Source organism: Amphibalanus amphitrite, unplaced genomic scaffold (assembly GCF_019059575.1).
Source record: "Amphibalanus amphitrite isolate SeventyFive unplaced genomic scaffold, NRLGWU_Aamphi_draft 000204F_arrow, whole genome shotgun sequence".
Taxonomy (NCBI): Eukaryota; Metazoa; Arthropoda; class Thecostraca; order Balanomorpha; family Balanidae; genus Amphibalanus; species Amphibalanus amphitrite.
The window spans coordinates 706,789-730,062 of record NW_024881699.1 but is presented as its reverse complement, the minus strand read 5'-3'; the positions used below and the strand labels follow the sequence as shown (position 1 = coordinate 730,062).

The following is a 23,274-nucleotide window of genomic DNA, read 5'->3' as shown; positions in this document are numbered from 1 at the left end:
CGGCTTGGTTCGCGGGTTTGAAATTTAAACGGACGCCTTACTGACCGCTGCTGCATGGGGTTACTGGACCGCACATGCGAGCATTCAGACTTCAAGAGATTCAGCAGTTGCTTTATACTGCTCAGACGTACCCTGCAGAGGTCCACTTTTTGTTGCATAAGCCACAGACAATGCTAGACGTGGTTTAGGGCGGACGAATTCGTTGCTCTTAGAGTAACTGATCCCCCCCCCCCCCCCCGACTTTCGCAGAGAGCATATCATAGCTTCAGCATGTCGCATGGCTATGTGAAGTCAGTATCAGCACATGGAAAGCGTTTCAGAGTCCAGACGGGAGACTCGAACCGGGGGGGTTCCCGTGTTAAAATCCCTCCAAACACCAAATCTCAGTCACCTGTGTTCATTCGCCACCCTTTCCCCGACACCATCCGACCTCCAAACTCGCATATGACGTAGTCGGCATGTATATTTGGCGCGCAGTTATCACAAGGTGAATGAGTACGGGGCGCAGCGCGCTCGGCGGGTTCCTACACAGCTAGCTACACCGACGGGACGCACCTAACGACGGCCATTGACTAGAGGGGCCGCGGGCGGGCGCCGGCAGACCGTCGTTGCAACTACGTGGGCAAGCGGGGACCGTCGCAGGTCGCGCCCAGCGCATGGCTGGTAATAAGCACCGAGAATATTGCAAATACGTACAAAGCCAGGTCAGATACAAAAGTGTAAAAACGGTAGGAGCGCCGCACACACTGACAGCAGCGGCAGGGTGACAGGGGCAGGGTGACGAAAAGAACATGACTGCCGCCGACTGAACGACGCGCCCCGGGTCACGACACGTACCACACTCACAGCTGGCCTACAAACTACCACCACGGGGAGCGCCGCGCGGCCCGCCGCCACTGACCCGTGCGGGCTGGGGCCGGCGCCGGCCGCCGGCACCAGACTAGACATCTATCCGTCACGGAGCGTCACACACCGTCACGTCACGAACCCCGACAGAGATTATGACTCAGACCCGGCCGTTCCCGCTCGTCCGGCGGGCAACGAAAACAAACGGCGCACCGCCGAAAACGAAATGTTCGCACGATGGGGCAGAACCGCGCGCGCGCGACCTTCTCTTATGCTAGGGACGCGCGAAGGCGCTACCACTAAAGCCGACCGCGACCTCACCCTGTTGAGCCCATTGTGACCAGCGCGGCGCGCGGACTTGCCATATCGAGCCACAGCTGAAAGAACTTGTCTAACAATTACGCTGAAATACGATACAAAGTGGCCTGAATCGGCCAAAATGAGGGCATGGGTGGGTGTTCAAATTGGTCTTTTAGGTTAAGCTCAGATCTACAATGCTACCTGAAAAAGAGCTCGAAAGCGCTCGATACAAAACAGCCACAAAATAACATCTACGTAGCACCACAATTACTTCGCCTACAAAGTAAATAAATTCGAACAAAATGCATAATCTACGGAATTGATTTCGTAGCTGATGCTCGGTTTTTCCAAGCGACCCTAGCGAGCTAAAAGTAGCTTCACACACGACGACAGTTTTCATGCGATCGTCGATCGTATAGATTGAGAATGTACAATAAGTATAAAGTAATACGAAGCGGAATCGTTTCTCGAATACTGACCGCTGTTTCGCATTATTTCGATGGTTGACGCAAAGCGTCAGCGGGTCCGAGCCCGCTAAACAAAAGTCACCTAGAGCGATAAACGCTAGCAGCCGAGGGGGCAGTTGATACTGGCGATATGCCACGTCCCTCCGCCCGTACCGTGATGGAGCTAGGAGCTGAGCTAACTGAGCTGAGCTAATCAGCCTGCGCTGAGCCGAGTCACCGCTCACCGTCTACTGGAGGTCGAGGGGCTGCCGATGCTCGGCGCGCGGCTCGTGTACGTGCTGTTGGCCGCCGTGGTGTAGCCGTACACGCCCATCTGCTGGTCCAGTCGGTCCTGGAACTCCTGCAGCCGCTGCACGATGGCGGCGAACGTGGGCCGCTGCGTGGGCTCGGCCGCCCAGCAGTCGCGCATCAGCTGGTGGATGGTGCGCGGCGTGTTCTCCGGCCGCTTCAGCCGCTGGCCGTCCTTGAGGTGACGCACCACCTCCTCGTGCGTCATACCAAAGTAGGGCTGCAGCGCGAACGAGAAGATCTCCCAGAGCACCACGCCGAACGCCCAGACGTCAGAGTGCAGCGTGTACTTGTTGTAGAGGATGCTCTCCAGAGGCATCCAGCGCACTGGGATCGCGTCGTGCTCGTCGCCGCGGAAATAGTTGGAGCAGATCTTCTGCGAGAGGCCGAAGTCGGCGATTTTGACGATCATCTCCTCGTTGATGAGGCAGTTGCGGCAGGCGAGGTCGCGGTGTACAAACTGGCGCTCAGCCAGGTACTGCATGCCGCTAGCAATTTGCTGGGCGATCACCGTCATATCCAGGTGACTCAGTGTCGAGTCGCTGAAAATCTCGCCCGTCTCGTGTTTGATGATGACGTTCTTGGGTGACGCCTGACGCAGGTACTCGTTCAAATCACCCTGGTCCATGAACTCGAAGAGCAGACAGAGGGGTTTGCCGACGGCGCACACTGCCAGCAGGCGGACGATGTTAGGGTGGTCGAATCCGGCCAGCAGACGCGCCTCGCGCTCAAAGTCTCGCTCCATGTCCTCGGTGGCCTCGTCTTTGAGCATCTTGACGGCGACCATGGTGAAGTCCTCGCCCTGCACCAGGTCCGGCGCCTTGGCCTGTCGGGGAGGACAGAGCAGAAGTCACACGATAGTCCACGGCCGGGAGGCAATTGCAAGTCAGCCAAATACAGGAGTGCAGCTGGGAGCAGCGGAATGGGCTGCCACCCCTCTGCATCCAAAACAATGGAGGCATTATCGAAACAGTGGAATGATATCATCACCTTATTGCTTGTTCCCAAGGGATCCAACGCACTGCACTGTGCGTCGCGACCGGACATCACCGTATAGCCCCCCCCCCCCCCCCAATTATAGCAAGAAAATCGAGACAGTATACGCGGCGACACATAATATACCCACCCGAACTGACCGTTCCGATTCCTCACCTGGAACACCCTGCCAAACGCGCCCTGTCCCAGATCGCGCACGTAAATGATGTCGTTGCGTGCGTACTCCAACGGCTCCAGGCTGGCGGGCAGCAGCGGCTCGTGCTGGTGGTAGCTGGCGTTGGCCGGCAGCTTGGTCAGGTCAATCGCCTCCGCCTCCTAGAAGCAGACCGGGTACGGCAGTTAGAATGATGGCGTATTGAACGGGGAGAGATGGGATCAGGTAAGGCGGGGGCACCGCTTAATAAGTCAGCCAATTTCGCATTTAACGGGCTAGCTGATGAGCGATAATCATTGTGCCTATATCCATGAGCGTGACACTAATAAAAGGCACTAGTTATCATATTTACGCATCACACCAGCATGACTACAGACTCTCCTTTATCTGCGTCTGCCTCACCCAACGTCATACCCTATGCAATTCCGCCCCGTCTCCTACCTTCCTCTGCACCGCTCTCTGGCGGGCGCGGCGGCAGTGGCAGCATCCATACACGGCCATCCCGGTCATGATGAGACCCGTCACTCCGGCGATGGCCAGGACCAGCAGGAACACGGGGTCGAGCGGCAGGGGGAACCCAGCCAGGGTCGGTCCGTCCCCGTCCCCTGCGGCGGAGACGGCCGGGCCGCCCGAGCGGGACCGACCGCTGGCAGCCGCCGAGGCCGCCGGGTCGTCCGCGTACAGCGTGCTGTTGTCCGCTGCAGGGGAGGGAGGGAGATGTTAGGGATTGGCCGGTGGTTAGCGGTCGGGTTTGAGCGTACTTGGGGGTTACGAGAGCGTCAAAGCGACGAAAGAAGTAATTATTAAATAATAAATACAAAATGATGGTACAGACGGATGTTTTCACAAAATTCAGCGCTCATAACAAATGAAGTTAACTTGTGAGGTAAATAAGCTTTAAATAATGTAAGAACTGGACAGTACTGCTAGACCCACCCAGTCACCCAACAATCAATCACCACAAGGCCACCATCCACGCTCCTCCGCTCCCTCCCCCGCGCCGGTGACTCACCACACTTGGGTATATCACAGGGCCCCCAGCGCACGTCCGGGTCGGTGGTGAAACACCACGGCTGCGGCTCCTCTCCGCCGGCGTTGCGGCAGTAGTTCTCGGCGCCCGACAGCTCGGGGAACAGCTCGACGGGCACGCTGTGGTCGTGGGGGTAGTCGCTGTCCCAGCGCTGGCACAGGATACCGTCGGCCGTGGTGTTCACTCGGCCCAGGTAGAACCGGCCCCGGTCGCGCACACAGTCGTCTGTGGATCAGGCGGAGTGGTCATCGTGATCGGTGGTTAGCCAACGAGCAGATTTAGGAAGATAGTGCAGTGAGTCGCACATATCGCCACCATGTAACAAGCAGCTCCGCCAACAAACATAAAGGCATACTCTACATAATTATCCCCGGTACGAGACGATTTCAGCCGACCCGACAACCCAGTGTCGGTCCCCCGGGTGCCTCCCCGGTACTCACAGGTGACCTGTGAGGTGAGCATCACTGTGAGGCCGGCGTGTGAGCAGCGGTGCGCCGAGCCGTCGCCGTGCTGCGGCAGCTGGTCACAGTCGGGCAGAGCCAGGTGGCCCGGCAGCCTGGGGATATAACACAGGCATGACATGGTCACTGGTCAGGGACGGTACAGAACCCGGCGGCCCGGCAGTCGGGGCGTATGAAAGACACGTGAAGATGTGGAATAACTATGGCAAGTAGTAACACCACGACCAGCCCAGTAGCCAGGTTGAGTAAACTCAAATAAAGCACATTTCCAGAACGGTTAATTGTACAATTACAATTGTTTAAGGCTGCTATGTTCAGGAATCTAGAGCTTCTCCGCTCCCAACCCACCACCTACTTCTGTCCGCTGACGAGCAGGTACCACTCGTTGGCGCAGAACAGCTGTTTGACGGCCAGGCAGTCCTCTCGGCAGGGCGGCAGGGCCGTCTGCGCGCCGTCCGCCTGGCGGCACTGCGGAAACGCCACGCTGCAGAGCAGGCTCTCCAGCGCCGGCCGGCAGACGCCGCTCAGATCGGCCGCGTGGTGGCTCAGCTGGCGCGCCACCGCGTGCTCGTTGTCCAGCGTGCCGCCGGCGCCGTCCGCCCGGTACGTGGTGTTGTACCAGACGAACGGCGCGGCGCTCAGGTGGCGTCGGCACACCTTGCCCACGTAGGTGGCGCAGTAGCCCAGCGGCGAGTCGCCGTACCCTGGGACAGGGAGATTCCCAGAGTCAGATACTGGGGATGAACTGCAGTGGACTGTCACAAAACAGACTCATAAAATATCACAACTTACGAACAAAAATGACACAATTAATATCAAACGAGGCTCACAATCGATACTGAGGGTAGCTGCTTAGTTCGAATATCCCTTGATAACTACGCATCAGCCTTTCGAGCTTGACTCAACATACCCACCTCTCACCTCCCAATCCATTCCATTTCTATCCAACCGGAACTGGACGATCTGAGGATCACTGCTGCCGCGACCCCCTCCCAGCACCCATCCTATCCGACCCGCTGACCCACTGACCTGTGCGCGGCGCTCCGAGAACGCTGACAGACACCTGTTCGGCGGCGATACGCGGCGTGCCCAGTACTGTGTTGGAGCCCTGGCACACGTAGTCACTGCTGACGGCCGGCCGGACGAAGAGCTCCGAGTGGACGAACCGCTTCAGCGGCGGGTAGGTGGCCGCCTGAACTACCTGGGGACGGGACGAGCGAGCGTCACCAACACAGAGCTACGTGGCAAATGAGTGAATGAATGAATGAATGAATGAATGAATCAATGAATGAATGAATGGCATTGGCATTGGCCAGAAGTAGGTAATATACAGAGCCTAAATAATATCGCGCGAAATGACCGCTTACCTCAGACTGCCAGTTGGACGCAGGGAGCTGCAAAAAAAAGCCAGAGATCAGTATGTATAGCTCGAAAAGAATATTATAGCTATCGGGTGACGTAATGAGCTAGAACAGCTTCAGTGAATAATCTCATTAATTTAATCACGACTTTTCCGTCACAACAATCGTGCCAGGCAGTGAGATGGCGAGTTGATGAGCTAAACCATATTGTGTCAGTCAGATAAGTACCTAACCAGTATAGGTATCTGCCGGGACACCATTCACCCGATCACGCCCTACTGCCGGCCGGGGTCCCCCTCTCCCTCCCCGTGCCACCGCGTCTCTCACCGGGTCGCCGTGGAAGAGCCAGGTGACTGCGGGCAGGGGCTCCCCGCCCAGGTCACAGCCGAGCGTCACCAGGGCGCCGCTCGCCACCGACTTCTTCATCGGATGCGTCTTCAGCACGGTGACGGGCACTGCGGCAGACCGGGCCGTGGAGCGTTAAAAGCTACCGGCTGGTACAGACTTTGGAGAATTTTGCACATGGAAAGATGATCTTGAAATTGATGAAGCGAACTAAAGAAAAACCAAAAAGCCTTTGCTATGAAATACGATCAAAACAGTCGTTTTCCACCTCTGTGATATTTGGTGAACCAATACATCGTAAATGCATCAATTTTTACCACGAACTTTGTAAAACAAATTTCAAACAGGCAGTGTAAAAGATATAGGTACAATGACAAATTAGTATCAAATAGTATTTACTGCACAAACAGGCATTCAAAAGAGCCTTTCTTATCTATGATCGACAATCAGAACAGACAGCCGCGCTCATTTAGTCTCCTTCAATGTCAGTTCCTCGAATGCATTGTCAGTCACGGAATAATTGAGTCAGCTTAACTGCCAATTCCATCAATCAGACCGACTTCCTCTCGACATTCGATCCATTACGAGGACAAGGTCGACCCACCCGGCCATCATACCCAATGGGACACTCCAATGTCCCACCCCCACCGTGAGTGCGACTCTCCCACTCAAACCCGCGGGTCACGCACTCACCGAGCACCTTGACGTCAGCGGTGGCGGTCCTCTCCCCGAGCGAGTTCCAGACGCGGCACAGGTAGCGGCCCTCGTCCGTGCGACTGACCTTGTGCACCCTCAGCCGACCGTCCTCGCCCACCGCGTGGTTATCGCCTGACGGACAGCGCCGGGGTACGTCAGAGTGGAGCACACAGAGATAACTGCAGCGGTCGCCAGAGGTCATGTGTGGCTTATAATTACGCACGAAATTATCACGAAACGCCCTGAATCCATTCAGTGTTTCAAAATTCAGTAGTTGAATTATAATCCATGTCTTCTAAGAGTAAATTTCACAAGAAATGAGCAGAGCATGTACTGTTGAGTTCCCCAGCCGAGTATCCGCACCTTTGGCGTCCAGCTCGCGGTAGTGAGCGGCGTCGGCGGCGCGGAACCTCCACAAAATACGCGGCACCGGCTCGCCGCGACTGGAGCAGTTGAGCACGAGCTCAGAGCCCAGCTCCACGTCAGTGCTGGCCGGAGGAACGGTGATCTCCGGCGCTGCCACACACACATAGAGCTGTCAGGATATATACACAAACACACATACACAGCTGTCAGAATATATACCTACACAAACACATACACAGCTGCCAGGATGCAAATATATCCACACATACATACATGACTGTCAGAATTGCAGACTGTCAGAATCACAGAGGCATGGTGTCTATTGTACTCAGTGCACTAGCCACCACTGTAGGTAATCTGGTGAGATTTCATCAAATTATAATATGTTGGTAATTGCATAAGACAAGTGTTGGATTCCTACCAAGGTGATTCAGAAGCATATAAGACTCAGTAGGTACTGCATGATAAACACATAAAGCAACACATTGTTCTTATAACAAGTGATGCATGGCACAGACATGCTACATATCAAGATACCTTATATACCTATGTTGCATTACAAATGCCCAAATCAAATTACACATTTAAATACAATGTGAAAAAAATAGCTCATCACCATTCCTAGTGTTTCTTAAAACTGCATATGACTTGCATCTACCATTTTGAAATTGAAATAATCACTGAAGAATTAACCTGAAATTTGCCAGCTTATCCTGGTAAAAAACATACCGCTTGTTGTAGCATATCCATGGGCACAGCCTGCCAATAGAACAATGAAAAATGCCTTTTCCATTCTTGTAGGCAGGGATAGGTACAGTCTATTCAAAAATCTTGCTGTTCATGGATGGATGCATCTCTGTAAGAAAAACAATATCATAACATTTGTGAAGAAAAAGATTCTGGTAAGATTTCTGGTTCTTATAAAATCAATCACAAACCATATTCTACTGGAAATTGCAATAAGAATAGAAGTGAAAGCTTTTAAAAATTAGCTTAGTTCACATGCAAAATACATAAAGCATTCATGTAAATCGCAATAAATCTGCAATGACTAGAGTCTTACACTTATCAAGAAAAAGGCACTTCAGGGTACTCCTGCCAATTCAAAAGTTTCAGATGAAATACCAGAAACTTCCAATGTCGCAGTTTCTGGCAGCATATTTATCATCTGAGATGGTCCCATTCCCAGCAACATGTATGACAGTAAAGGCTAAACCCTTAATAGTAGGGATTTGGGTAAGGGATCTTAAATACTTTACTGTAGTGATCATAATCTTCTTAGCACGTGTAGGCTTATGCAATTATACATAGCTCAACGCCCGCATGAATCTGTTCTGAGAATGTGACCCACGATACTGATCCACAGAAGAAAAAAAAGGTTATCGAAAAGATTCTAGTAATAACCATGCTGAGCACTTTCAATGTAGGAACTAATACAGGCTTCAAACAAATTGAAATCGAAATGGAACCCACCGGCCATTGGCCAACAAGTCAAAAGTCCCAGTCCATCGGGGTGGCGTACGGGGTGAGTCCGTACGCTGACGCCGCCCCGAAATAAACCGGCGTGGGATGAGATCGCATGCAAAAATGAATGCCATAATATTGACCCGAACGAACCCACTTTTTTCTCACACGTATCACTTACCAGTGTCCAAATACTACTGAAATTTATTGATGCAGACACCCCCAATACAAAGCAGGCATCCGTCAATACAACTGCAACAAACTGTGGGGGGCGAGGTCTCTAATTGGTCTCAGCTGCGCAGGATATGCAGACAGTCTTATTTTTAAAGCCTAGTTCATACTGATTTTTTAAACTCATAGCAACCATGAAAATTGAAATTAAGGACTAGTTAGACGAATACCAGATAAATACATCAAAATTGTGTCATAATATAAGAAATAATAACCAAAATGAACTTTTTTCTGGAAATTTATACAGATGAGTGCTTCGAGCTAAATTTAATATGTCATATGAACATGACTTACAATGGAAGAAGAAAACTTTACAGATCAAGCTTGCTTTACAGACTTGTTTATGTGGTTTATGTGTGGTCTAGGATCGTCGGATGGGCTTTTGCGGTTAGATATAACAATTTAAGTAACGCCTGGAACGTAATTCACATTAAGAAATGACTAGTTTCTTTCAGGGATATAAATATTATGATACAAAAGATGGTGAAGATTGTCACAAGAAGATATGGTTCATGACAAAGTCTGCTTTGCTTTTGAGTAAGTGCCTACCTTTTTATTTTTATTTTTCGTTTGGATGAGTTAGTAGTTTTGTCAGCCATTAACTTCAAATATCATAAGTCACGTTTAAATTACTTTTTAAATGATGTGTTTCATTAATACGCATTTCATTCAGCTTCCTTTTCATGTTTGTTGTTCTGCTTCGTGTTCTGGCAATTATCTAAACCAGGCATCAATTGCACTTGGTTGCAACATGCATACATCATTTGAAAATGTTTGATTGTAGGTCTTGCAGCTAGCTCGATCTTAAAACATGCTGTGAATGATGAATGAAGGATGTTTTTGTGAATAAAATATACCTACAAACTACTGCCTGCTGGTTCTCTCTTGCAAATTTTATGTTCCTGTGTGTCTGTCTGAGAACCACTTCTGATTCATTGTCAGGTCATTGCCTTATCTGAAGTGTCACAGATAAAAAAGTACAATTGGACTCATGCTCACACTTGGTTCTCCTGAGCCACCAGTGCTCCCCACTCCCCAGCCACGTGTTGACCTCACCACCCTGGTTGTGTCCCTCAGGTGGCTGGGCAGGACCGTGCTACTGTGCACTGGTGACGCACCCAGTCGGAGCGTGGCAGACTGTTCACAGCCTGGGCTACATCACCATCCCGCTGGTGACCTCTGCCGCGACGTTTGCCGCCACCACGTGTGCGCTGACCAACCTGCGCGGGAAGGATGACTTCTATAACCCGGCGCTGGGCGGCCTGGCCGCCGGCAGCATCTTCGGCGCCGCCAGTGAGTGGGAGCCCGGCGGGCAGGGAACGGGACACTGTCACTGCGCGGGGCTGGGATGATTTATCTGGTCGGTGTGGGGAGCTGGGCTTATTTCTTGGTCAGAGTTGGGGAGGACACATCAGAGTCATTCTTCACGGGTTCGGTGATTCCAATCGGAATGGGGACATGGATGCCTCAGCCTGGACATACCAGGAAAGAAAGCCGTGCCCGGGGATTGCGATATTGGGATATTGACTAACAAGAGACAGAAGACTAGGTACTCCTGTCACAGAGACAAAAGTGCTGACCCCTCTACTTCCAGCGTGAACGCCGATGAGTCAATCTGAGGGAATTAAATAAAAGTCGAGATCGTTTGATATCAGAATAATGCTTACTTGCATTTTGTTCTGTGGTTACAACGTTAATCAATCTGCAGCCTCTCAGTAGTGCTATTTTCGCTGTCTCCACAGAGCAAAGTCTGGCGACCGGCGCGCGCTGGGGCGGAATCTTTGCTGTGGCTGCCATCAGCGTCAAGGCTGGCGTCGACTACGATTGGAGGTGGTGGGAGGCGGAAAACTTCACCCAGAGGGTAAGTCGGCGTCGCACAATTCTGCAATGCCGGATCAGTCAGGAGACAGTCAACGCAGAGTTTCTTAGGTGTCGCCCAGTCCCGGGTCGAAGAGTCTGCCACACTCTTTCCCCAACCCTTGACAGCGAAGTTTTAATTAACGAATCAATCATCGATCGCCACATTCTTGCTCGTAGTTGCTGGCTGCTTCTCACGTGTGTTGTCAGCCGTTCTTTAAGTGTGCAACTGGCCTTTGTCTCCGATACCGACGTATTGACTCAACACATATCACAGTCACGGCGTGCTGTGGAGTGTCCGCCCTGTCACACGCTGTGGCTCTCTCTCCCCAGGGCACGGTCGGCATGTGGCGGCACGACTGGACCCTGCGCAAGGACCCCTCCAAGACGGAGTCCCAGTAGAGACCGGCGGCATATGATGGTGTATATAGCGACAGAGAGCGACGAATACAGACTGGTGCGGTGAGAAAATGACGTGTTTGGAAGGGCCCGGTGATCAACTTCGTTACGTAGACACAGGGGGGGGGGGGTATAATGATGGATCAGATTGAGCCATTTTCACTAATCTATCATATTGACTGAATTGGTTGCAGCTTCATGATATCTCGAAAATGTTTTATTGCACTTCAGGGACAACATACTCCGCAAAATTACGTCTAAAACCGTGGTGGGAAGTGAAGCCAGCAGCTGCAGGGAAGCAGCAAGACCAGCTGGTTTGAAAGTTCCATTCAAGCAAATAACTGAGGTAATAAGCGATAACAAGGTAAAATATATATGAGGTGCGAAAATGATAAAGAAAAGTACGAAAACCACATCATGTGCTGCTTAGTCACACCGTGCTGATCCCGGACAACGCAAGCCTGCAATGCCTACCTTCTGTCCTATGCCTACATTCTCGAAATATGACAAAGCCTCTGCGGCAAATCATGTCACGGCAACACTAACAACTCACTAGATGGCGGGCGTGTGACTGGATGGACTGAATTGACTGAGAGACATCCACGCCGAGGCGAAGAACCGTCCAAGAAGACGCACTGTGCTACTTCACAGAGATTAGTCGCTACATTTCAGACAGCAAGCCAGTCCCTGAGCGTGGCGCACATTCACACGACAATTTGACACATATGCGTTGTTCAGCATCATCCGCTTCTATGTACTACCGTACATCTTACCAGAGCCCTAACCGCGGCTTTGCTCACCGCGCCCAGCCGGCCACGGCGGCCGCCCAGTCCTGCAGTGTCACCCGGGCCGCCACGGGCGACTCCAGCAGCAGCAGCGGCCCCCCGCCGGCCACGGCCACCTCTGCGGTGCCCCCGGCGCCGGCCGAGGCCGCCCCCAGGCGCGGGTCGAGCTCGGGCGGCGGGCCGCGCACCTGGAGCCGACAGCCCACCCCGGGCGCCAGGCTGAGCTGCACGGAGCGGCCGCAGCTGAGCCGCGAGTCAGCGCTCAGGCGGCTGATGTGGCAGCGCACGGCGGCCGCCGGAGCCGACACACTCACAGAGCCGTCCACACCGCCTGGGAACGACAGGGCACGGTTAGACCCCGGGCACAGCTCGGGGTGGCTATCAGGCACGGTTAGTTCTCTAATTATCTCAAGCAAGCCTGAAAGGCTTCTGCCACGGGAGCAGGCTCATCCCAGGTTCGGGTCAAAATACTTGTTCATGTTATTCCTGCCGTGCAGGCAGCTGCATACGTATCGTAAAATATGCTCTATATTATCTCGCTGCAGGAAAGCTCCATTGCTACAGCTACCACGCCATGAAACGCAAGTAGACCACCTACCATATCATATGACCACAAAGCTATTTTTCTGTCTCAAACTGCATTATTTGAATCCGTATCTCATTTTTACGGTAGTAGCTGGTGCGCCCTGTCACATCAAAGCATCATCATCTTCACTAGCACGTCCCCGCCGAGACCCCACTCACCGATAACCACCTCTCCCTCGCCGGCGGCGGTGACTGTTGCGTCTCCGTGGATGGTCCCCACGCGCAGGTCGGCCGAGCGCACCTCCAGCCGCGCCTTGTCTGCGTATATGTCCGATAGATGGCAGCGAGATCGCGCTGACACGGTGACCGTCTGACCTTGGAGCCGGGCCACGGACGAGTCCACTTCCTGCGCGGAGGGGAGGACCGTCAGACACACGGAACCGCAACGAGATTTGATAATCACGGTGGTTGAAATAGTTGATGCGTTTCGGGTTGTCACGGGCAAACTGCCAGAACGAGGGACACGTCGCACGAAATTCGTGTAGCATGGGCACAAAAAATCCCGATAATGCTTACATATTGCTAAAAAAGGATTCATTAAAAATTGGGATCGTCTTGCATATTGCACATGCATCTTGGCATCCCCAAGACAGAATGCATCCATAGGTAAATAGTTGCAGCACCTGCACATTACATTACAACATATCATGTGACATAACATCCCCATGAACACTACCAATTTTAAGTTAGCGGATCATTTTCCTATCCTCGTTCGTTCCTGTCGTGTCTGCCGTGTTATCCCGGTCCTGGACAAAATATGGTCATGTCAGTCCTAATTGAAAAAGACCCGTAGCAGACACGTCACTGTCCAGCAAGACGCCTCTTGCTCTTGCTGCATTCAACGGTTACGGTAATTTGCTCATCATCAAAAACCCCCAGTTTTCAGAAAACATGACTGGCGTAAAAGGTTAAACCGCTAGATGACTGGGAAGTCCAGTAGACTGCCACCTGTTGTACTCCCGCGGCCGCAATTACACTATGCAATATATCTTCGGAATCCTCATGAAATACAAACGGATAGCTCGTGAGAGCATCTGAAACCGAGACCATTCGAACTCCAAACCAAGCATGCAACAGATAGGGGATCAGCGGGCCTAACGATATTCAATCCAATAGTGAAGGGACCTGCTTCAAGTTAATGATTTAACGTCAGTCTAATTTCGGTCGTGCGACCTCAGGGATTTCCGAGTTCCGAGCCAAACTCGTTCTCGCAATCATATTGAGTAATTTTCCACGTTACAACTAGCGACGTAGGTGCACTTTCAATGTCAAGAGTGCGGTTAGCATGATGAATAAGGGACAGGCACCGTTTACTAGCGTTTAGTTGAGAAGGCCTTGTCTTAAACGGATTAGAATCGTCATAATCTTACTTGCAATAACTATATGGTTACTGGACTCAAGAGGTTACTCTTTTAAACAATTAACTATGTGACATTGTCGGCTAACTTTATATTCTTGCGTCTATGCTAGATGTGAATCATTTGTTGCTCAAGTTTTAAAAAGGTTCCTTAATCAGTAGGAATTAATCGAAGTGAAACATTCTCACCGTCAGACGGCGCGCATAAAGAGCCACACAAAAGACACGATAATAAACTCGACTGAAGTTCCGTTTTTACCGTCAGTCTATTCTTCGCGAGTTAATGAGTGCAGGACGTTCAATAGCGCCATAAGCATCATCCACAGACCGAATGCGTGCGCATGAACCACAGGCACACCGATATTCATCAGTAGACATCCTTTTGTCGGCATGTGTGTCCGACTTTCCGCGAACTCGCCAAATCCCCGTCAGAAGGACTCCCAAGTCCCATCCCCCCGCACTACCCATATCTTGTCGGGTTTCTGATCGCCCCCTATCCCGGCGCTACATTTAGTAAGGGGTTCTGAGTTCTGACTGCCCCGCCTCCATCCCTCGCGTTATATCCGGTCGGGTTTATGACCCCGCCCACAACTACATCCAGTCACCCAGTCGGGTTTCTGTCATCTATCGGTCTCGTTCTCACGGTGACGGTCGGTCTACATGGCGGCGACATTTTTCGTCGCTGCGGCGGGCGCACAATGGTCGTCGCTCGACAAACAGCGGTGATTTTTTACCCGCAGCCGCGGCGTGTCTGTCCAGCTGGAACTTCCGATGAGCGGCGCCGGGCGTTAGCGAGGCGCTGTTGGTGGGAACGCTGCCCGCAGCGCGGCGAAAAATGCCGGGCTAATGTCATTAGCTAATGCGGCTGGACCGTTGGACGGTCTGAGACCCTCCGACAGCATCATCGCAGCGAGGCCGTCATTTTGAGGATATGATGAACGAATGAGACGCTGTGTAGCTAATTGATAGGGGTTGGGGCATGTCCACTTTTGTTACTTGTTAGACACGAAACAGCTGTCAGAAACACAGCAACAGACGCAATGGAGACCATTTCATGGGTGGAAAAGATTGCAACAACTCTATTGAACCAATGTGTTACAACCAACACGCATTTCCTTCCTTCCCGTGACTATCCAGTCCACACACAGTAGCACTCTCATTACAGTCCCCGGGTGTGGTACTCGGAACTCGGAAAATAGCGAATGTTTGTAGCATTTAAATGCCCTGGCGACCGTTTCAGAGAGACTTCCGCCAGCTCTAGGTATCCAATAACAATGCAAATCACACCATTTTTGTTATCTCACCAGTCAAAACACCCTGCCACACACAAGCACACACGAGTACCCGGTTCACAGCCCCTCCCCTCCCCCTTACCTCCGCCTCTAGCGTAGCGTTTCCCAGCAGCAGCTTGTTGACACGTACCGCCGCCGGCGTACTGACGGTCACGTGACCGGCCCTGACCGCGGTCAAGGTCACGTTCTCGCTGGCGTTGACCGCCGCCCGCGAGCACTCCATGCCCGAGACGCTGACGGCGGCGGCAGAACGCACCTCCACGTCTGCAACACACACCAACTCTGTCTGAGCCTGATTGAGCCTGATAGGGTTGTAGATGTGAGAATCGAGCCGTTAGTCATGCAGTGTGCACTATAAACGTGAATCGTAATACATTTTCGGATGAGTTCAGCCCAATATTTTATTAAAGCTTTGGCTGTTCATCATTACAAGTCACAACGCATAACTTCGTCGTTGAATTGTTTTCTTGTCTTTATACCGAGGGAAAGAAAGCAGTGTAGAAGAAAGCAGATCACCGCTATTCTCGCGGTCACAAGATTATTGTAATAGCAGACGTTGTCTCGTTCTTCTGACCGTGGCAACGAAGTTAAGGCGCAAGTTAAGGTAGATTTCCACGAAGGGACGTCTACCGCCACAGAGTCGCGTGCCGCTGCCCTCACCCGACCCCCAAGGCCATGGAGAGTCGTATCGTGCGGAAGGGGAGCGAAAAGTGAGTCACTCAAACGGCCGCCTCACCGCGGCACAGGCCACCGGCTCGCGTGACACCTTCTTTTGCATCCCGTTCACTGGCACTTTGACATGCATGCCCAAGGTCATCGTTACTCGTCACAAAGTTAGGCAAGGCACCGCTGAGCTCGAAACTCGGAACAGACGCGTGCCGTCCTGGCCCCCGGGAGGGTGCTATCTATTTCTCCACTCCTCTTCTTTTTTACGAATACAATGCAACGCACTGACACTGGGTGTCACCGTTTTGAAATCATCATTTAGCTTGTCTAAATAAAAAGGCTTGTGAAACTGAACGTCTCAGAAAATCGCATCAGGGGTCAGCTTGGATGGGCAGTTACCTAAATAAATTTACCAGAAATAAAAGATTAGAACAGAACGTTTGGTGACAACTTTTACCGAGACATGTTAAATGCGTGAAAGGCAGGAGCACTGGAAATTAGTTCAGCTAACAAGATGAATGGGCTGATAATCAACATAAACTTTTACATTTTACTCGAAATGAGCTTTTTGAAAATGATGTACCTCAAAATATCGCTATTCACGTACCTAAAACATATAGTAATGCTCATATACATACATAAACTTGGCAATGGAATGTCTGATAACAGAAACGGCTGGCTGTAAGGACTGCGGTCTGCGCGGAGTTTGGTTTAAGCTTCTGTGGAGGCAGACATCACAATTGACGTTCACTTTCACGCACTACTTTGTGAAGATGACTTAATATTTAAGATGACTTAATACTTAATATTAATCAGCATAATATCTATAGGGCTAATCTAGTTAACAGGAAACAATAATGTATTTAGATGATACCCGGAACTTGATAGGAAATATACCTTATGAGAAAAGACATGTCGTTGACATAGGATTATTGGCATATTTCCCGGGCAAAAGATCAAAGCTAATTTATGGCATAATATGACGAGGGCACATCAATACAAAAAATTCACAGCCGATATCCATAAATACTGGGAAATGACGTTTGTGGGTGGGACAATCCACTCCGGAGACCGGCAGAAATAAACCACGGAAGTCCACCCCGACTATGCGGATGAAGCGGGCGTCTCATGCGTTCTCCGTTTACCGGCGGGGGAAGGTCCGGTCGGTAAGGAAGGTCACGCACACAGGCCAGCGATGCTCTAATGGGGCGCCGCGATGCCGCAATCACATTCAAAGAACGGGGCCCTTCCGCTAGACGATCACCATTCACCAGCCCCACTCCCGTGCCTACTTCTGATCCACCCCGCTTGCAGCGCACCGGTCCTGTTTGTGAAATTTCCGGATAATGTGTGCTGTCTTCGCAGTGCACACATGAAGATAGTGCAGGTCCAGTAATGGGAAAATGTTCATAAATTCAGCTAAATATAAGTTAATCTTCAAGCATCGAACAAATGCATTAAATTTGTGCTTGGAGTGAAAATAATCTGGCTCATACTATCTGGAACCCATGGCGATGGACGGATAGCCAAGACCAAATATACACAGTCAAATGGTCTTGGAAACATCAACAGATCACAGTCAAGTATGCAGCCTAGGCTGGCTGACAGGTCGGTACATACCATATTTGATGGGAAGATGAACGTTCCATGTATCTGAAGTTTTCTCTTTTGAGTTTGATGTGATGGAGCAGGTATCTTCACTGGCAATGACGCTCCACCCGGTGCCATCACCACCACAGCTGATGGTGCATTTGTCCATGTTGGGAGACTCTTGTGGACTAACAGGAGCCACATTTACACTGCCTGGACCCTCAAATACAAATTTACCAAAGGGGTGAACAATGTGACTAGATGCAGTTCTAACAGCATTGTAATCCAATGTCCCCACTAATAATATGCTTCTTTGAATATCTTTAGAAAATCGATTCTTGTGTGAATGGTATACAAGTCTTGCACATGGTGTGAATCTTCTGAGCAGCATTGCAAGTAGATGTAATCAGGCTTGGCTGAAAGAACAATAACAACTGTTAGCATCACACAACACTACCCAAAAGGCAGGTTTGCAGGTAGGTAACAAAATCCAGACAAAATTTTGGCAAAAATTGCCTTTTTAACACTGGGTTCAAAATTTAATAAAAACCACACCATATTGTCATGAACCATACAATGACATAGAAAATCATTCAAACCATCATTTACCCCTCAAAACATAAACAGATAGGTACACTGAGCAGAAATGCAAAAACCTTACCTAACCTAATGTAGCCTAACCTTACCACACACAGCAGGTGATTGAGTGTAACTTGTAAATAATATGTGTAAAAATATTGAAAGTATCAATGCTGAATGCATTGTGTCACTTTTCAAGCTTAGTAGGATGTGTGCTTTCCATTTGTTTTTATTTGGAGAAGGTATTCTGAGATAGTATTTGGAGAATTCCTGCAGTACCTACTTACCTAAAAGGTGTAAATGGCTTGTATAGCCAGAAGTTCAGAAGTTAAGGATATTTATAAGCATACCCAGGTAATGACACTTTACTCATCAATTTATATAGACAAGGGTTTAAAAAATGAAAGTGACAGCCCAGTGTCTGCCCGGTGTCTGTTGTCATGCAGCTCGACAATGAAAATGTACTTTGTTCATGAATAAGCCATAACCTTTGTGTGTGTGTGAGTGCGTGTTTCACCCATTTCAATCTACCACCATCAACTCGTGTCAATGGACTTTTTAGTCTGGAATACAAACCTATCTTGATCTATCATATCTATCTATCTAACCCATAATAACCAGGTAGTAGGTACCTAAGCCTTTTGACTTTGATATTGATATAAAACAGCAATTTCAATTTAAGGCATGGAGAAGTAAACTCACGTGTTTGTGTGATCAGCCGGCTAGGACTCTAGGAAATCTATAGCCTTACTAGGACTGTTGTACTTATTAAAGAGTATGTTAGGTGACCAATTAGCTAATTTGCTGATTTATCAACAGTATCAGCAACCCCAAGGCAGCAAGCCCATCGCACCTGAAATTACATAACAACAAGCATAACAAACACCAGTCGGACTTCGTTTGCATGCTTTTACCAGTTCACTCGCAGGACGCGCAACCATCGACGACTGCTGATGATGGAATTCAACACGGACCTTCCCATTCTATGATACCCATTGTACGCTTTTCTGAACATAACTCCTTGCTTCATAAATGAAGTGACTGCGCTGAAAAAGGCTCGATCTGGAAACTCTCAACTTCAATGCTGTTTGCTAGGTACCATATGAAGGTTTTTAAATCTGAAGGAATGTGCATTGGACATTCATCATATAGAAAGAACGGACTGAATTTGGGACTGAATGTCGACATAATTATTAAACTTTTAAATGCAGCATATGGAATGTTGATGTCTGTCCAGAGCTGAGACCTGCACCTCTATCTGTGACCGAGCCTGCCCTCGGGCGGTGGCTACCCTGTCGCAGTCGGCCGCTCAGACGGGGACGAGACTGAGCCGCGAAAGAGACCCAAGCAGTTGCGAGCGTGCTGTACTGGCACCGTTCCGTGCTTCTATCCTCAGGATACTGAAGTCCTTCTCCTCCACGCCGCAATCCCCCTCCGGGCTGGACAGGCAACTTTATCTCATGCGGGCTGCTCCCTTGGAACGGCACCGCTGCTCCCGAGGGAGCGCACCCCGTAGCCGGGTGCAGTGAGTGCCTTGGGGCTGGGTGGCCTGTCCTCTGGACGGGCTCAGCCCCGGCGACTCACTAGGGTGCCTGCCCAGACCAATGTCTCCCCCTAATTCCTATCATCCTTCCGGCTCTGCAATGGTCTTGTCAGACCGAAAGGGCCTAACCCAACAAAACAAACAAACAAACAAACAAACAGCTGTACTGGCGTGTGTTTGCGCCAGCCAAATACCTACAGCTACATCGCCATGCCATCGCTTCTCTACAGTATGTAAGGTCTGTCTGTGCATACCGACACCCTGACTTTCAAATACTGCCCCGTTTTGTGAAATGCTGGCTTTACTCGAGAGAATCCAAGAGGAGCCGTTGCAGTCATCTTACTCATTAACCCTCGCCCGTATTGGTGTTTTGCCCGCCGCTAACGAACAGTTTAGATACAGGGTCCATTTCACCGTTGGAAACCTCTCCCAGCTCACATGACCCTATAGGACACTCACCACAGTCCACATCCATGAGATCTATCATAATGAAATGTGATTTTTTCTCATAGCTACATGAACAGTGAATAGGAATGCCTGTTCAATTGACTGCACGCTTTCTATCCCCAACCCCAGCAATGCCGAAGTAAATGCCGGCGCATTCAACAGCATGAGGCGGTCTCTTGCCAGCTCGGTCAGAGCAGAAGATGGGTAGGAACTCTTCCATTGAGCAAGTGGGACGGGCATGGGTGAACAGGATGACAATGAATTCATGGTGTTTGTACATACTTCTCTAAAACATTTTACTATACCCGGTGTCCACCAGTGCCCAATATCAAACGAAAATCGTCTCGAGAGTCGCCTCCCACCAAAACGACAATTTTTTAAACGACACGAATGTGAGTTCCATGGTACTAGCCAACAGGGCATCGGGCCGACACCGGATTCAGGGCCAGGTGCGGGTGTCACCGCGCCATTCTCTGTGGTCTGCGCTGTGCGCGTGCCCCTGCGGCTCGAGGTCAAACGTTCAGCAGAGTTTTACCTCCTTCGGCGCGCTGATCTTGTCTAATTCTCAGAATGGAGCTCGCCTCTTCCGAAACAGCATTGTATCAGAGCAATCTGAGTTCGTATCGCTCCTGATGACTTTTCTCCCCGGAACAATTGTCTTATGGCCTGCACAGTGCAATGATCTAGTTCAATACACTTTTTTAGCCGAGTAGGTATGGCCAGGAAATGTTGCATGCAAGCTCGGTCCAGGCCAGCCCGTTTTCTGACGTTGTCACCTAGATCAAACTTATCGTCAGATTCTGGAGTAAGTTCGTTCGCTAGAACACGAGTGGTATCGGCTCAATCGCCAATTTAATTTAAGTGCGCCAAATCTCAGCGAGTTTCATTCCATTGTAGGTACGGTAATCTATCCCCGGGTGATCTGTAACTGGAACGTTAACGCATTTTATAAAAACCATTGAACGAGAAAGCAGCCCTAAATATTAGGTATATAAGAAAGCTAAGCAATCGATGAAATTACGCATCATGAAGACTGCTTTAGATCGGTAATCTACCGGCTGCATCCCTCCACCTTGTACGTAGCCTGAAAGGTGTAAATACGGTACTCCGAGCATAGGTGCCTATATCTGTCTTGCTAGGTGAGATTACACGCGCAGATACTGCACCAGCCTGCTCTGAGATTGCACGCGCAGATATATACGGGCGGCTCGCGTGACATGACAGCTGGTGTCGGTGCGCACCACTTGGGTGCACTCCTTTCCTCGTCCACCTCCGAAAGATAACTAGCGTCCGACGAAAAAAAAGACGAGACTTGCTCGCCTTTACACTGCAAAAGCCGGCCGCCGAGGCAGCCGAGACAATGTCCTGCACAACTGGATCGAGAGGAATACGCAATAGGCATCCTGAAATGTCGCCGTTCCCCGACTGCTCATTGCTCACCTTTTTAGCCTATTCATGTCGCAAGCAAAGCACTTTTGGGACTTTTGACACTTGATAGTGATACGGAGATATAATTTGTGACAGTAGCTAGCGCAAGAATCTACTTTTTCTCTAAAAATGTGGCCCGAAAGGAAGTTAAGCCCGTCTCTCCATCTCTCTATAACGTTGCACTTTAGGCTGGCAGGATGTTTGAGCAAACACTGCTTTTCTAGCAGCTACAATATCTTACTGTCTTTGCTTCCATCTTTCTATCTGTATAGGGAGGCTTAATGTCACGCAGGGTTTTATGCACATCATGTCATTACTTCTGCTTTCTGTCGACATGCCTGTCTGTGCTTCATCCCTCAATGGGTCGCTTATGAAAATGAACACCACACGATTGCAAGAATGTCGTTGAAATTTCAACTTAGTAAAATATTATGCATTTGAAATTAACGTCACTCAGTAGTAGGGCATTGTTTCGTGAGCCGGTGTTCAACGCTCTGATTAATATTGGTCAGTGGGGGCCTTCTTATATTTACTCAGCCCGTTCAAAGCTGTAGGTACCTATGAAAAATAAATAATATGAAGCCTTTATGATAAAACTTGAAGCTTCAGCTCAAAATAATAGAAAAGCTCGTTTTCTACCTATATAGCAAGTAGGTACTTAGGCCAGTCACAAACCCAGAGTTAACTCGTTCCAACTCAAAGTGGCATGTTTGTTATGAAGTCTGAAGGTGAGTTTTGAGCGGAGGTCTTGAGATTGCTTGAGATGGGCCTTGTAACCTATCCATTTGCGCCCGGAACCAACAAAGGTACCGCGTCAACACCGCGATCTTACCGCACTATCGATAACAACTTTCGCGGAATCGTATGCAGGTAATATTTCCTTATGGGCACTCCTTAGCTTCATTCTCACCAGTGTTGTCAGAAATCTACCGTTAATTGTTACAGTTTTCGCAATCAACTTGATTTAGCACCGATACCTGGGTACCTATACGGGGGACAAAAATAGCGTTGTTCCGCTTCTCAGGAGCAGCACATGTGAGTTATCGACTGCGTCCTGTAGACTGTAATCTCACGCCTGTTTCTAAATGTTTTGAAAGAGAAAACACCTTTATAGCGCCGGTATATGTAGCAAAGCTGCTCTTCTAAAAGGGTATTATCAGACTACTTTTTTATTTATATATTTATTTCATTTTTAATTTGCGGAACGCTCGAGACAAAGTTGAGTTAATGGATGCATTGACCACTGAACAAGTGTTTAATTCTCCTAGCTGTAACCTGAAAACAGTTAAAGGGCTCCAGGAACCAATTATTCACCAATTTAAAATAAAAACGCGTTAATGCGTGCGCATGTGCGCGCTTGGTTCACTCGGAACCGCCACACAATCTCATCTTGTCTTTATCGCTGATGTTCATCGCTCATTGTTCGCATGCGAGGACATTGTTCGTGGATTGTCATGCATGGACAGAGGGGTGGACACACGGGAAACTCCGCTGGCCCTGACTCCTGGCCGGCAACTGCGGTGACCTTTGGCCGTGAGAGCGCGCCGACTGCAGGAAACTCAACACGGGCGCTCCCCGGACCATCCGACTGGCGGCGTTGACACCGCTACGGTCCGGCGCCATTTTTCTCCCATAGCTGTTACGCTATCGTGTGGGTGTGCTGACTGTTGATGGCTTCGTTACACGATCTGTGATAAAGTCCTCCGTTCCGTCGTTTTCATCCTCAGGACTCTGAAATCCT

At 50.0% G+C, this 23,274-nt stretch overlaps 3 protein-coding genes across 3 annotated transcripts; 1 reads left to right on the top strand and 2 right to left on the bottom strand.

Annotated features, from left to right (window-relative positions):
* Positions 1 to 445: 445 nt before the first annotated feature.
* LOC122384956 (tyrosine-protein kinase transmembrane receptor Ror2-like) lies at positions 446 to 9,003 on the bottom strand. The gene is made up of 13 exons (XM_043372816.1): positions 8,956 to 9,003; positions 8,040 to 8,166; positions 7,308 to 7,460; positions 6,942 to 7,076; positions 6,231 to 6,358; positions 5,910 to 5,936; positions 5,572 to 5,743; positions 4,898 to 5,246; positions 4,522 to 4,637; positions 4,064 to 4,306; positions 3,493 to 3,749; positions 3,054 to 3,212; positions 446 to 2,727 (listed from the first exon to the last, which is right to left on the bottom strand). The coding sequence occupies exons 2-13, from the start codon at positions 8,101 to 8,103 to the stop codon at positions 1,834 to 1,836; spliced, it is 2,697 nt and encodes an 898-aa protein (XP_043228751.1). The 5' UTR covers positions 8,104 to 8,166; positions 8,956 to 9,003; the 3' UTR covers positions 446 to 1,833.
* A 276-nt stretch (positions 9,004 to 9,279) lies between these two features.
* On the top strand, positions 9,280 to 11,333 carry LOC122384955. The gene is made up of 4 exons (XM_043372815.1): positions 9,280 to 9,542; positions 10,083 to 10,298; positions 10,748 to 10,866; positions 11,196 to 11,333. The coding sequence occupies exons 1-4, from the start codon at positions 9,443 to 9,445 to the stop codon at positions 11,262 to 11,264; spliced, it is 504 nt and encodes a 167-aa protein (XP_043228750.1). The 5' UTR covers positions 9,280 to 9,442; the 3' UTR covers positions 11,265 to 11,333.
* Positions 11,273 to 18,958, bottom strand: LOC122384954. The gene is made up of 5 exons (XM_043372814.1): positions 18,818 to 18,958; positions 17,567 to 17,952; positions 15,363 to 15,544; positions 12,791 to 12,977; positions 11,273 to 12,377 (listed from the first exon to the last, which is right to left on the bottom strand). Exons 2-5 carry the CDS (start codon positions 17,925 to 17,927, stop codon positions 12,058 to 12,060), a joined length of 1,050 nt encoding a protein of 349 aa, XP_043228749.1. The 5' UTR covers positions 17,928 to 17,952; positions 18,818 to 18,958; the 3' UTR covers positions 11,273 to 12,057.
* Positions 18,959 to 23,274: the final 4,316 nt, after the last annotated feature.